The 15,000-nt window shown below is 43.5% G+C and overlaps 1 protein-coding gene across 1 annotated transcript; it reads right to left on the reverse strand.

The window, feature by feature from the left end:
* Positions 1-4,203: 4,203 nt before the first annotated feature.
* On the reverse strand, positions 4,204-14,272 carry LOC123511404. Its single transcript, XM_045267253.1, has 9 exons — positions 14,129-14,272; positions 12,631-12,682; positions 11,951-12,071; positions 11,158-11,288; positions 10,026-10,135; positions 9,458-9,603; positions 8,522-8,756; positions 5,481-5,597; positions 4,204-4,906 (listed from the first exon to the last, which is right to left on the reverse strand). Exons 1-9 carry the CDS (start codon positions 14,131-14,133, stop codon positions 4,789-4,791), a joined length of 1,035 nt encoding a protein of 344 aa, XP_045123188.1. The 5' UTR covers positions 14,134-14,272; the 3' UTR covers positions 4,204-4,788.
* Positions 14,273-15,000: the final 728 nt, after the last annotated feature.

A 15,000-nucleotide genomic window follows, 5' to 3' on the forward strand; every position in this document is an offset into this window, starting at 1 on the left:
GCTCGAGTCTGTCCTTTCCGTGAACACAAATGTCATCTGCAATGCTGATTACCCCACTCAACCCGTTTAGTATTTCTTCCATCTTCTTTTGGAATACATCTGGAGAGCCACATCTCCCAAACAGCATACTTATAAAGTGATACCTTCCAAATGGTGTGTTGAAAGTTGTGGCTTTGCTAGATTCTTCGTCGAGCGCTACACACCAATATCCACAGAGTGCATCGAATTTCGAGAAAACGGTGGAACCGGATAACTGGTGTGTTACTTCTTCGAGGGTTATTAAGCAGTGATGAGACCTATTGGTGGCTTTATTCAGGTCCTAGGGGTCAAGACACACACGTAAAGATCCGTTAGCTTTTCGAACGACGACGAGACTTGAAACCCATTCTGTTGGTTCATCCATTTTTGCTATCACTCCTAATTTCAGTATGCGATCCAGTTCCTTTTCCAAGTCTTTATGAATGTGTATTGGGTATTTTCGTGGGGTGTGGTCTACAGGCCGGAAACCTGGGTCCAACTTTATGTGTGCACTACCATGGAACGGTGTAGAGTTGCCGTAGGTGTTCAGTTGTTCTAATTGGCTCGTTTAACTGATGTGTGAGGGCCACCACTTTATGCAGTGCAAAGTTTTTATCGGCGTCATGAGTATGGATAGTAACCACACCGAACTTTTCACACGTGGGCACCCAAGTATGATAGGGCTGTCTGTTTCAACGACGTAAGATTTTGTCATACACTCACAGGAGCCATGCTGTACTTTCATGGTCACAGAGGTATGATGAGATATCTGAGAGCCGTTGTAGGCTGAAATCCGTGTGTTTTTCTGCAGCGAGAATCCTGGCGGAAACATCTTATAGCAACGAAATAGTAATATGTTACCTCTGCACCTGTATCAATCTTGGCGTGCATATTGTGGCTGCTTGGCAGGCCGGGAATGGTAACATGGACCTGAAAAGTATATGTAGGAAGCTCTGTTAAATTTCCGGCTATTAGTGGCGCAACCAATTTTATTTACAGTGGAACCCATATTAGGGCCCATATCACCACCCAAGCGCCTCTTTGGTGTAACCACCGAGAACCTGGTTATCATGGTGACATGTAGGTAACTCTAAACAAATGGCTTAGCTTCAAAGGGGTATGTGGTGGGATTCAAACCTACTCGTGTATGTCTTCCCGATCCCACGCTCACCACCTTATCCCCCATGCCACTGCCTCTGGTAGATGAAGGTAGTACTTTATGTACTTGCAAGCGTCACCTTGTTGCTATAGTGGTATTCGTGATAATAATGTACTCACTGACGGACTAAAGACTGCATTATCGTATTTACCGCTACGTCTGAATTCATCATGCAAAACGCTCTTGGAATAAAATATAGCTGCTAGTTGTATATAATTGACAATTCGTGGTATTCGATATTGCTTCCTGCATGCACTATCATTAAGAAGCGTACATACCACAAGTAGGGTTTAGAACACAGTGTTGACGCGTAGGCTGCCAGTATTGTATTTTATGTACGACCACAATGATATTGTACAGTGGTATGGCGCAGGCGTAGGGGTAGAGGGGTCCTGGGGGTACTAAAGTGTATGAGTTCGTTTCCTGGCCACGGTCCGAAATAACGGTTCTCAAATGTTAAACCGAAAAGGTCGTTATAGTTAGGAGGCGTCGTAAAAAAAAATCTAAAATGTACGTAAAAAAAAAAAAAAAAAAAAAAGCCAGAGTACGATCCTGCAGCCTTGAGATCCCATGACCGCGAATGTGTAGTGTTGGTGTGGAGAGATGCTATTTTTGTGAGCTGAGGAGACAATCATTTGTTGCACCTATGTGTATATGTATGTACGTAATGTTGTACTATTATTCATCATCTTTTTGGTGTTCAACGAAATATTTTTATCGGGAAAATTATGGTGTTTGAATCTTTATCATGGCGCGCGCACACACACACACACACACACACACACAGCAGTTCACTACATGGACAAAGAAATGATGAAGAAATTGATAAGTACTATAATAAGACCCAGATTGGAATATGCAGGGGTTGTGTGGACCCCCCATAAAAAGAAACACATAAGGAAGCTGGAGAGACTACAAAAAATGGCTACAAGAATGGTTCCAGAATTTGAAGGGATTACATATGAGGAGAGACTAAAGGCTATGGATCTACCAACCCTGGAACAAAGAAGGGAGAGAGGGATCTGATACAAGTTTATAAATTGATCAACAGAATGGACCAAGTGGATAATGAGAAACTGATCCTGAGATAAGAATATGACATTCGAAGCACAAGATCGCATAGTAAGAAACTGAGGAAGGGAAGATGTCGAGAGATGTTAAAAAATATAGTTTTCCGCAAAGATGTGTTGAGACTTGGAATAATTTGAGTGAGGGAGTGGTGTCAGCAACGAGTGTGCATAGTTTTAAAGAGAAATTGGATAAGTGTAGATATGGAGATGAGGCCACACGAGCGTAAAGCCCAGGCCCTGTAAAACTACAACTACACACACACACACACACACACACACACACACACACACGAGGAGATGGACACACACACAGATGCAGATAGCATTTAATGGATTCACCAATTTGCCAGCTGCATAACATAAATTAACAGGAGATAACATGGACTGGTACATAATTGGTCAGATATATAAATGAATAAGTAAATAAATAGCAAATAAAACAAATGCAATGCAGGAACGATCGAACAGAGACAAACAAAAGCAAAGTAACAAACAAAGAAACTACTAAGATCTACAATTTAACAACAAACAAACTAGACAACTAAAGAATTAAAAATTGATAGGAGCAAATAGCAAACAAACTTTGAGGACACACACACACACACACACACACACACACACACACACACACACACACACAGTCCTACCCGAAGATCGGTCTATTAGCTCTGAGCTCGCTCCGTAATGTGGAAGACTGGCTGGGTGACCAGCAGGCAACCAAGGTGAATTACACAAACATACACACACATACACACACACATACACACACACTATGTGCATTTCTTCACTTGTCTCATACAGTCTAACGCCATGATCAATTTACCCTTAGTGGTCATGAGACATTTTGCCTGCCACACCTTTGTAAATTTTCCCCATGAATCAAATGACGTGTCATATCTTAATCTCGCCAATACCATAATGCTATTAGATTATGATGATAATTTTACATGAGTGAGTGTGTTAGTGAGTGATTGAGGTCAGCCGCCGCAACAGCCAGGGTCATATGGCACCAAGAATTTTATTCAGTTCACAAACAACACAAACACTTCACGTGTGCCATCTCTGTTGGTTTGGTGCTTCGTCCGTTTGTTCGAACCTCAGGTGACCAGGAGTCACGCTGGGCTGAAAGCTGCGCAGGACTTTGGTCCGCGACTGTACATAGTTGGACAGATAAATAAATAAAGAAAGAAATGAATAGCAAATAAAACAAATGCAATGCAGGAACGATCGAATAAGAAAAAAAAAGCAAAGTAACAAACAAAGAAACTACTAAAATCTACAATTTAACAACAAACAAATTGAACAATTAATGAATTGAAAAAAAAAAATAGCAAGCAAACTTTGAGGACACACACACACACACACACACACACTCCGCGTAGTGTAGTGGTTGGCACGCTCGGCTCACAACCGAGAGGGTCCGAGTTTGAGTCCTGGGAAGCGGCGAGGCAAATGGCAAGTCTCTTAATGTGTGGGCCCCTGTTCATTTACCAGTAAATAGGTACGGAATATAACTTGAGGGGTTGTGGCCTCGCTTTCCTGGTGTGTGGAGTGTGTTATGGCCTTAGTCCTACCCGAAGATCGGTCTATGAGCTCTGAGCTGGATGATCAGCAGGCGACCGAGGTGAATTACGCGCACACACACACACACACGGCCCGGTAGCTCAGTGGTTAGAGCGCTGGCTTCACAAGCCAGATGACCGGGGTTCGATTCCCCGGCCGGGTGGAGATATTTGGGTGTGTCTCCTTTCACGTATAGCCCCTGTTCACCTAGCAGTGAGTAGGTACGGGATGTAAATCGAGGAGTTGTGACCTTGTTGTCCCGGTGTGTGGTGTGTGCCTGGTCTCAGACCTATCCCAAGATCGGAAATAATGAGCTCTGAGCTCGTTCCGTAGGGTAACGTCTGGCTGTCTCGTCAGAGACTGCAGCAGATCAAACAGTGAATTATACACACACACACACACACACACACACACGTATTACATTCATCTTGCAAACACCTTCGCAAGTCGACCATCCAACCATTCAGCCATTAAGCCAGTCAGTGGATCCATCACTCTGTCAGCCATAAACACCATCCAGCGAGCCAGCCATTCAACCATCCAGTCAATCAGTCAGTCATTCAGTCAGTTGACCAGTCAGCCAACCAGTCACTCAGCCAATCAGCCACCCACAATAACAAATCAAGAAATAATCTTCATATATATAAACAAGACGCTGATAACAATAAAAGCAAAACTTACTCTCATAGTTTAAAAGACCTGCTCCTCAAGACACACGTTCTCACACCCACGCACACACGAAACAACTGATGTATCTATACCAAACCTCAGAGAATGAAACCACTTCAAAATATAATAAAAAGCAAGATAAGCAGATAAAGGCGTTTTGCTCCTTAGAAAAAAAAAAAAAAAAAAAATTCATAATAATTGCTGACTGGTTGGTTGACTGAATAACTGTTGGTATGGCGGGGGTGTGGTAGCGGTGCGGTGGTGCAGTGGTGGTGGTTCACAAGGTTCAGTGAGCTATTCATTTCAGGTTTAGAAGCAGTGGCACAGCGCCGCGGAGCAGTTGGACGGGTACCTGAGACACTCCTGGTGGCAGTAACGGTCCCCATACTCCTGATGCTTCAGTTCACCCACAGCCACACACTCGTACCTGGGGAAAGGGGAGGAGGAGGAGGAGGAAGAGGAGGAGGAGGGTTAGTGGTGTTGGTGGTGATGGCGGTGATGGCGGTGAAGATAGTGATGGCGTGATAGTGCTATATAGTGATAGGGTGGTTCTAGTCATGGTGGTGATGGTGATGATAGCGTGATGTTAGCGAAATATGAATCAAAGCAAAAATAGCCGTGGAGTACCTTATGATCTTAGGTTCATATCATAAGTTCGAATCCCACCATGTATCACCTTGAAACTATGCCATTTGTCGAGTGGTTTAAAGTTACATACATGTCACCATGATACTCAGGTTCTAGGTGGTTACACCAAAGATGAGCTTGAGTGGTGATACGGTCCCTAATATGGATACCACTATAATCAAGATTGCCTGCGTCACTAATAGATGGAAGCTGAACAGCGCTTCCCATACATACTCTTCAAGTATACCTACAGGCGCTATAGACCGTAAAATAGAAAAAAAAAAAAAGCTTCCCCGGTCTTTATCTCTCTATCACTTACATTACATTGCGTGAACATAACTCTTCACCAACCACAGCTGAATGTCAGTACTTACACACACTTGCAGTGGGTGGGGTCGCAGTTGGGCGGGTACTTCATGCAATTCATCATGCACCATTTCGACATGCTCTCGTCACGCTGGAAGTGGTCCACCGGAATGCACAGTTGGCTCCTGCAATATAGCCACGCAGAGGTTAACAGTAGTAAGAGTAAGAATGGTAGAAGTAGTAGTAATAGTAGTAGTAGTAGAAGTGTAAGTAGTAAAAGTAGTAGTAGTAGTAGTAATAGTAGTTTTATGCAAGAGGGAGGACTGCTAAGGGCAACAAAGTATTAGAAAAAAAAGGCCCATGGAACTGCAGTTTTTCTAAAAGATTTGAAAGAATTAGCCAAAAGCCTGGGACAATGTCTTGATACCTTTCTCTTAAAAGAAGTCAAGTCGTAGGAAGATGGAAATACAGAAGCAGTTGGGGAGTTCCAAAGTTTACCAGTGAAACGTATGAATGATTGAGAATACTGGTTAACTCTTGTATTAGAGGGTTGGATAAAATAGGGATGGGAGGAAAAAGAAAGCCTTGTGCTTCGAGGCCGCAGGAGGAGGGGAGGCATGCAGTTAGCAAGATCAGTAGAACAGTTAGCATGAAAATAGCGATAAAAGATAGAAAGGGATGCAACATTTCGGCGGTGAGAAAGAGGCTGAAGACAGTCAGCCAGAGGAGGAGTTGATGAGACGAAAAGCTTTTGATTCCACTCTATCTAATAAAGCTGTATGAGTGGAAACCAATCCCCCCCCCAAACATGCGAAGAGTACTCCATACATGGACGGATAAGGCCCTTGTACAGAGTTAAGCAGTTGGAGGGGAGAAAAACTGGCGGAGACGCCTCAGAACGCCTAACTTCATAGAAGCTGTTTTAGCAAGAGATGAGATGTGAAGTTTCCAGTTAAGATTATGAGTAAAGGACAGACCAAGGATATTCAGTGTAGAAGAGGGGAACAGTTGAGTGTCATTGAAGAAGAGGGGGACAGTTGTCTAGAAGGTTGTGTCGAGCTGATAGATGGAGGAATTGAGATTTTGAGGCATTGAAAACTACTAGATTTTCTTTGCCCCAATCAGAAATCTTAGAAAGATCAGAAGTTAGGCGTTCTGTGGCGTCCCTGCGTGATCTGTTGACTTCCTGAAGGATTGGTCGTCTCTGAAAGGACGTGGAAAGATGTAGGGTGGTATCATCAGCGTAGGAGTGGATAGGGCAAGAAGTTTGGTTAAGAAGGTCATTAAGGAATAATAGAAAGAAAATGGGTGACAGGACAGAACCCTGAGGAACACCACTATTAATAGATTTAGGGGAAGAACAGTGGCCGTCTACCACAGCAGCAATAGAACGGTCGGAAAGGAAACTTGAGATAAAGTTGCAGAGAAGGATAGAAGCCGTAGGAGGGCAGTTTTGAAATCAAAGCTTTGTGCCAGACTCTATCAAAAGCTTTTGATATGTCTAACGCAACAGCAAAAGTTTCACCGAAATCTCTAAAGAGGATGACCAAGACTCAGTAAGGAAAGCCAGAAGATCACCAGTAGAGCGACCTTGACGGAAGCCATACTGGCGATCAGATAGAAGATTGTGAAGTGACAGATGTTTGAGAATCTTTCTATTCAGGATAGATTAAAAACTTTAGACAAGCAAGAGATTAAAGCTATAGGACGGTAGTTTGAGGGATTAGAACGGTCACTCCTTTTAGGAACAGGCTGAATGTAGGCAAACTTCCAGCAGGAAAGAAAGGTAGAAGTCGATAGACAAAGTTGAAAGAGTTTGGCCAGGCAAGGTGCAAGCACAGAAGCACAGTTTTTGAGAACAATAGGAGGGACCCCATCAGGTCCATATGCCTTCTGAGGGTTTAGGGCAGCAAGGGCATGGAAAACATCATTACGAAGAATTTTGATTGAAGACATGAAATAGTCAGAGGGAGGAGGAGAGGAGGACAAGCCCAGAATCATCCAAGGTAGAGTTGTTAGCAAAGGTTTGAGAGAAGAGTTCAGCTTTAGAGACAGAAGAGATGGCAGTGGTGCCATCAGGATGAAATAAAGGAGGAAAGATGAAGAAGTGAAGTTATTTGAGATGTTTTGGCTAGATGCCAGAAGTCACGAGGGGAGTTAGAGTTTGAAAGATTTTGGCATTTTCGATTTATAAAGGAGTGTTTGGCAAGTTGAAGAACAAACTTGGCATGATTCCGGGCAGAAATATAAAGTGCATGAGATTTAGGAGATGGAAGGCTCAAGTACCTTTTGTGGGCAACCTCTCTATCATGTATAGCACGAGAACAGGCTGAGTTAAACCAAGGTTTAGATGGTTTAGGTTGAGGAAAAGAGTGCGGAATGTACGCCTCCATGCCAGACACTATCACCTCTGTTATGCGTTCAGCACAAAGAGATGGGTCTCTGACACGGAAGCAGTAATCATTCCAGGGAAAATCAGCATAGTACCTCCTCAGGTCCCCCCAACTGGCACAGGCAAAACGCTCGAGGCACCTTCACTTTGGGGATTGAAGAAATAGGAGAAGATACAGAAATGAAATTGTGATACGAGGAGCCTAACGGAGAAGATAGGGTAACAGCATGAGCTGAAGGAAGCATAAGCTGATGTAGTAGTAGTAGTAGTAGCAGTAGTAGTAGTAGTAGTAGTAGTAGTAAAAGTAGTTCTTGTTGTTGTATAAAGAAATAATAGAAAAAGAGTTCCAGATATGAAACAAGTAGTGTGTACATTTTTATCTCCTCTTCCTTCTCTTCCTCCTCCTCCTTCTCATGCCAAGTCCCAATTACCATCCTACATTAACATTAATTACAAAGGCTTGTTGAACACTGTGCGCCGTTCCTCCTCCTCCTCCTCCTTTTCCTCCTCCTTTACCGTCCATCCAACATTCGTTCCTTGAGATCTTTTTCGTTATTTATACAAGAGGTGCACTGGCTATGGTCAACAAAATACATGTTAGAAAAAGACCCATTGGCGTGTCACTACAGAGAACAAGAGACGAAAGAATGATCAGTACAGCTTATCAAAACAGCCTCATAAGAACCAACAAGTCTACTGCAGGTCATTCCTTCTCACCTGATGACCAGCGGGACGAGGCCACCAGATCCAGGCTTGGGTTTCTTGTTCTCCTTCACCCCAGGGTAGCTGTCCCTGAAGTATAGCTGCCACGGATTGTCCACGAAGGCGTCAGGGGGGAACACGCCCGAGGGGATGTTGGTGTTGATGGTGATGTCTGCACAGTTGATGAATGTCTCCTGCGGTCCGTAGCCCACCGCCCCGCTGCCATTCGAAGACAGGCCCCACGTGTTGCCTGCAGGTGGCAGTGAAGGTGAGGAGACTGGGTCCGTGTAAGTGTCCTTGGTGTTGTAGCGTGTGGGAGTGGAGTGCTGGTGCGGTGGGAGACGTGTTTGTAAAGAGTGTGGCTGAGGAAGAGCAGAAGAGAAAGGACGTTGTAGAAGGGTATCCCCCGGGGTGACGTGATGGGAGCAGAGCAAGGAAGAAATGGAGAAAGTGTTGGTGGAATGGATAAGGGAATGAGTATTGAGGTATGTTGAGGAGGAAAGTAAGTAATTTAAAATTACAGGGTGGAAAATAGAAGCAGTGTTACAGAATCTTAACTGGTAAATGAAACTATATAGATATTTTGTCTTCTTCCTCTTCTTTCACCACGGGCGAATGGAGCAAGTGTGCTTGTGTGTGTGTGTGTGTGTGTGTGTGTGTGTGTGTGTGTGTGTGTGTGTGTGTGTGTGTGTGTGTGTGTGTGTGTGTGTGTGTGGGCCGTCTCGCGGGGGACTGCCAGCCAGATGTATACATAAAAAAGTTACTCTTCTTCATCTTCCTTTTCCTATTTCACCTCCTTTTTCTCCTCTACTCCGCCTCTCACTAAGTCTATCATTTCTCCTCCTCCTCCTCCTTTTCCTCCTTGTATTTCTCATTCTATTTCTCCGTGTCTTTCATGTATTTCTCTGACTCTTGTACCGCCTCTGCTGCTCCTCCTGCCCCGCTCCTCACCTGCGAAGTACTTCCACTGCAATACACAGTTGGAGCAGACGACGCCGTCCGGCAGCTTGACGCGCCACTTGAAGATCTCCGTTTTCTTGCTGTCCTGGGGGATCACGAAGCGCGTCTCCGTGGTCCCCTCCATGGGCAGCGTGTACCTTGGAAAGGGGTATTGAGAGAGAGAGAGAGAGAGAGAGAGAGAGAGAGAGAGAGAGAGAGAGAGAGAGAGAGAGAGAGAGAGAGAGATAATGAAAACGAAGATGAAGATTTTTCCCTTCTCTATCTATTTTTCTCCTTTTCCCTTATGTTCCCTTCACTGTCTTTTTCTCTTCTCTTTTTTTCACCATCTATTTTTCTGTCCCTCATGTTTCATTAGTAATCTTTTTCTTTTCTCAACTATTTCCTCTCCCTTCATTTCCCTTCCCTTTCCTCACTTCGATTCCTCTCACAGTCCACCCCCTTCCCCTTTTCTCTCCCTTATCTCTTCCTTCACATTTTTCCTCCGTTACTTCCTCTCCCATTCCTCCCGTCCCTTCATTTCTTTTCCCCTTCCCTTCCCCCGCCTCCCCCAGCCACCTACTGGTCAAGGCATGCCTGGGTGACCTCCTTGGTTGGATCATTGTGGGGGCATAGCTTGACCTCCATGTAGCCCCAGTGGTTAGTGGTCAGGTCAGCCTCAATGTCGATCACCTGGGGGGTAAGGTAAAGCGAGTTGAGAAAGGTCACAGGAGAGACAATCAAGGACTTTGTTATTGAACTATCTACAGTATCTATCTATCTATTTATCTAGAACATTAATTTACCTCACTTATTATTGTTATCTATCCCTCTATCTATCCATCCGTCTATCTCGCTGGCTATAGGAAAAACAGAATATGTACTAACTACTTATGTATGTATGCATGTATGTATGTATGTATGTATGTATGTATGTATGTATGTATGTATGTATGTATGTATGTATGCATGCATGCATGTATGTATGTATGTATGTATGTATGCATGTATGTATGTATGTATGCATGTATGTATGCATCTATTTATTTATATTTATATCAGTCTATCAGTGTACATACCACTTAATCTTTTTTTTTTCATATAAGAGGACAAAAAAGGAAGATGGAATAAGTCCCACTGTTTGAAAAAGACCCACTGAGAGAGAGAGAGAAAAAAAAGTGGTCTATTATCAGAAGAGAGATAAAAAGCAAACAAATAAACTGCACGTCTATTAACCAAGTAGAAAAAAAAGAGTATCTACTTATGTATGTGTGTATGTATGTATGCATCTACCTGTCTACCTATTTACCTGTCAATCACTGGCTACTGAGGAAACCACGCTTGCATTGATTATGCACACTCTGGTGAACTCTTGAACTCCCTACCTGCTTCTGTACTTCTGTTTTCCTATGATCTGAGGTCATTTAAGAGAAAGGTTTCAAGACATTTACCCCTTTCTTTGGCTAACCCTTTCAAACCCGGACGGGAACTAGCAACTAAATGGGCCTTTTTAACTCTTTCTGTTGCCCTTGGCCATTTTCCCCTCTTACACGAAAAACATAGAACATTAATTTACCTCACTTATTATTGTCATCTCTATCGGTTTCCCTCTTCCCTCTACAGAGTATTCCCCTACGTATCCATCCATCCATCTATACTAACCAAGTCAATCAGAACACAACTTAATGTCTCCCCCCACCTGCCGCGTCCCTCACCTGGCCAGACACGTAGCGCTTAGCAACGATGCCATTGCCGAACAAGCCTCCTGCCTCGTGGTCCCGCGGCTCCTTGTCCTGGTAGTTGTCCCCGCACACACCACACTTGCCTCCGTTCTTCTGGTAGTGAACTGGTGGTGGTGGTGGTGGTGGAAAGACAGAAGGAGGAGTTAATGGGAGAGAGGAGAGAGGAGAGGGTGTTGGATAGAAGGAAAGGAGAAAGAGAAGAAGAATAAGAAGAACGAGAATAGCAAGAATTGTAACAAAAATCAATAAAAAAGAAAAAGAGGAAGGGGAAAAGGAAATGTGAAGAATAAGGGGAAAGAGAAGAAAAACATAAACATGAAAAGCAAAGACAGAAAAAAAAACGGGAGGTGGAGAAGGAAGAGGAAGAGGAGATGGGAAGAAGAAAAAAGCTAGACATTTTTCTTTATCACCATCACTGACATAATTAATCACTTCACATATATATATATATATATATATATATATATATATATATATATATATATATATATATATATATATATATATATATATATATATATATATATATATATATATATATACAAAATGACAATAGACTGACAAAAAGATGCCAACATACAGCCTTCTCTATTTATTAACTCTACATCTATTCACATTACACAAAACACTTCAACCAGACATATCTGCTACCTCTCGTCCCTCCCTTCCTTTCTCATTCACTGTCTATTTCTCTCTATTTACTCTCTCTCGTATTCCATCACAACTTTTACATACCTCTCAAGTCTCAAACACCACGCAGACTCACCCACGAAGCCGCCGCAGTATAGTTCGTTGTCGTTGTAGTTAACGGGGTTCGGATAGCCATATCTCCACATAGCGTTGCGGGCGGGCGGGTTCATCAGGCGTCCGTGACCCCTCACATCGCCCTGCGGATGGAACCAGAGAAGGAGGAAGGGCTAGTAAGAGGGATGATAGATGTGAACACCGCATACGGTTAGGTTAGGCTACGTTAAGGCAGGTTAGTTTACTGGGTTTGGCTCGTTGATCAGGAATGCATTTATTTTTTTTGTTTTCTATATAAGTTTGCATTGGGGCACGTTTTCTTAAATACCTACTTTGTTCTCTCATGAGCACATTTTCAAAGGATTACGAAGTGTTTAGTCAAACTTTCATAGAGAATACTTGTTAAACTATTACTAGCATCACATAAATTTCACTGGAAATCCCTGTAACATCCAATACAGGCCAGTGAACAGAGATGAACCACTGAAACGGTTGAGAATCTGAGCCTCGCTACTGAGCCACTCACAACACATGTACAGTTTAAGCCATCTCTTTGCTACGACACTGAGTCTGAAGTCTCCTTTTTGTCATTCAAAATCTCCACCCCATCTCACCAGGAACAGAGAACCAGTTACAATATTCAGCCTATAATATACTTTCTTTGTATTCATACAGGTCCTCCAGAAGCAAGGAGCGACTTACCAGGAATGTAGCCAGCACCAGCAGTAGCACAGCCCCGCAAGGCGCCATCCTCCTGCAACAGAGAAGAAAGACAGCTATCATATACCTCGCCTGCAGCGTCCTCCTCCCCCATGACCATCGTTATTACCCTGTGTAGTGATATAGGGCAGTGGCTCACTCCGCCATCATCACCACCATGCTAATATCTACGGTGGTACTGCTTCATTCCAAAGACCAGTGTTCTTAGCAGACCATAATGGTAAGAATATAAGGGAAGGTGTAGGAAACCATCAGGCCTACACATGGCAGTCTAGGCATGATATGTACAATACCTTCTTATTTCCGTCCATCATTTTAGAGAAATAAGAATAAAGAAATTATTATGATTTTTATTTTTCTTAGGCACGTGTATTTTCTCCTTGAATTTTAGCTTTCTTATATGTTAATATAGCACTCCCAACCAGCCAGCCAGCCAGCCAGCCAGCCAGCACGGGATCAACGGCCGGCAATGTTGACACCTGCACGAAGGCGGTACACACCTTTGCACCCTGACCCCCCGCAGCTGCTCCATCCCACAGATCCCTCCCCCCGCCTTGCCATCCTATGCCCTTCCATCGTCCTGTCCTGTCCTGCCGCGTGAGTGAGCTTACGTTTTTTTTCTTTTTCTTTTTTTCTATTTGAAGGAAGAGAAATAATATGAAAATAAACTCATTATGATAACTTGCCAGGGAAAGGAAGAAAATAATGGATGAAATTAAGAAAATAATAATAATGTATAGGAAGGAGTGAATGTGTTTGAACCTTCTTTTTGCTCTGTTTCTCCTTTAATGAAAGGTAGAGAGAAAAAAAAGATAGGAGTAGAAGGATATACAAAATAGAACGGAAAAAAAAGTGATGATACGTCAGAAGGAGTGAGAACGGAATGACAATAGAAAACATGCAGAGTAACATACAGTAAAAGGAAATAGGGAAGGAAAACACGAAACAAAAACATTATGCTTCGGATGGGATGGAAAGAGAAACAAATACATAACAAAACAAGAAACAGGAAAATACTGACAATGTATGAGGAGGAACGTGAGAAGGAATAACAACAGAAGGGAGTAAAAGAAAAGAAAGAAAAGAAACATAAAGCTTTAGAAAGAGATGAGAAAAAGCAAAAATGTAACAGAATAGGAAATAGGAATATATAGTGACAGTGCATCAAGAGGAAGAAGAAAAGAAAAAAACAGAAGGAAGTAGAAAAAAATATTAGAAAGCTTTAAAAAGAGGGAGAAAAAATCACATATAATAATAGGGCATAGGAAAATATAATGATAATACATCGAGAGGAAGGAGAAAAAGAAATTAACAAACAGGAGGAGCTAGAAAAAAAAATATATATATATCATAAAGCTTTAGAAGGAGGTAAGAAAAAACAAACAATGAAATAGGAAATAGGAAAATATAGCGACAATGAGCCGTGAAGAAAAAAAGAGAAGAACAAAGAGAAAGAAGTAGAAAATGCAAAATAACATACCTCATGCGGCGGGTACAGATTCCAGGACCAGTTTCTGTAGTGACAGGAGGAAGAGGAAGAGTGACGAGGCAGGGAGACTGAGGTAGGGATAGGAAGGGAAAGGAAAGGAGAGGAGGGAGGCACAAATATCCACCCTCACAGACACAGAGGAGAGCTTCAACTGATTTTTCGAAGTTGCTTCATTTATATAAGTGCTGCCTATATCTCTGCTCCCCCTCGTCCATGCTCCGCCTCGCCTCGCCCCGCCCCGCCCGCCCCCCCGCCCCGCCCCGCCCCGCCCCGTCATTCCACTTTGCCCACTGAACTCACCTTCCAGCCCACCTAATGCACACGACGCGCCTACCTTTTGTAATCTATACCCCACCCACCTTTACTGTCATTCCTACTTATACACACACACACACACACACACACTCTTACACAGGACAAACAAAAGACAAATTCCGTAGTTAAGTGTGGTTCACGTTGTGTGTGTGTGCGTGTGTGTGTGTGTGTGGGGGTGTCTGGGGGTGTACGGAGGGGTAGCACCTTGGTAAGAGGATAGGCGCCCCGGCATGTCACGGGAGATCTGATTACCCTGGTCCCCACGTACACCCCAGCTCGAACGCATGGCTCCCAGTAGCTGTGCTTTTGGGCACAGCAGCGGCCACACCCCGGACAACGGCGTCGCTCAGCCGGCTAAACTGCGTTCGGGTACTCGGCTGGAGAATTCCAGACGAGGAATTGGAGGTTGCATGTCTCCACCTCCTGTGCATCCTCCAGTCATGGGTTAAATGACAATCTGGGATGGCCACAGTCTTCCACTGTGGGCTCTCCAGCAGCGCCGGGGGGGGGAAGAGTTTTTCAGGGAGGTGCTTCCGGTTTACCAGTAA

This window comes from Portunus trituberculatus, chromosome 31 (genome assembly GCF_017591435.1).
Source record: "Portunus trituberculatus isolate SZX2019 chromosome 31, ASM1759143v1, whole genome shotgun sequence".
NCBI lineage: Eukaryota > Metazoa > Arthropoda > Malacostraca > Decapoda > Portunidae > Portunus > Portunus trituberculatus.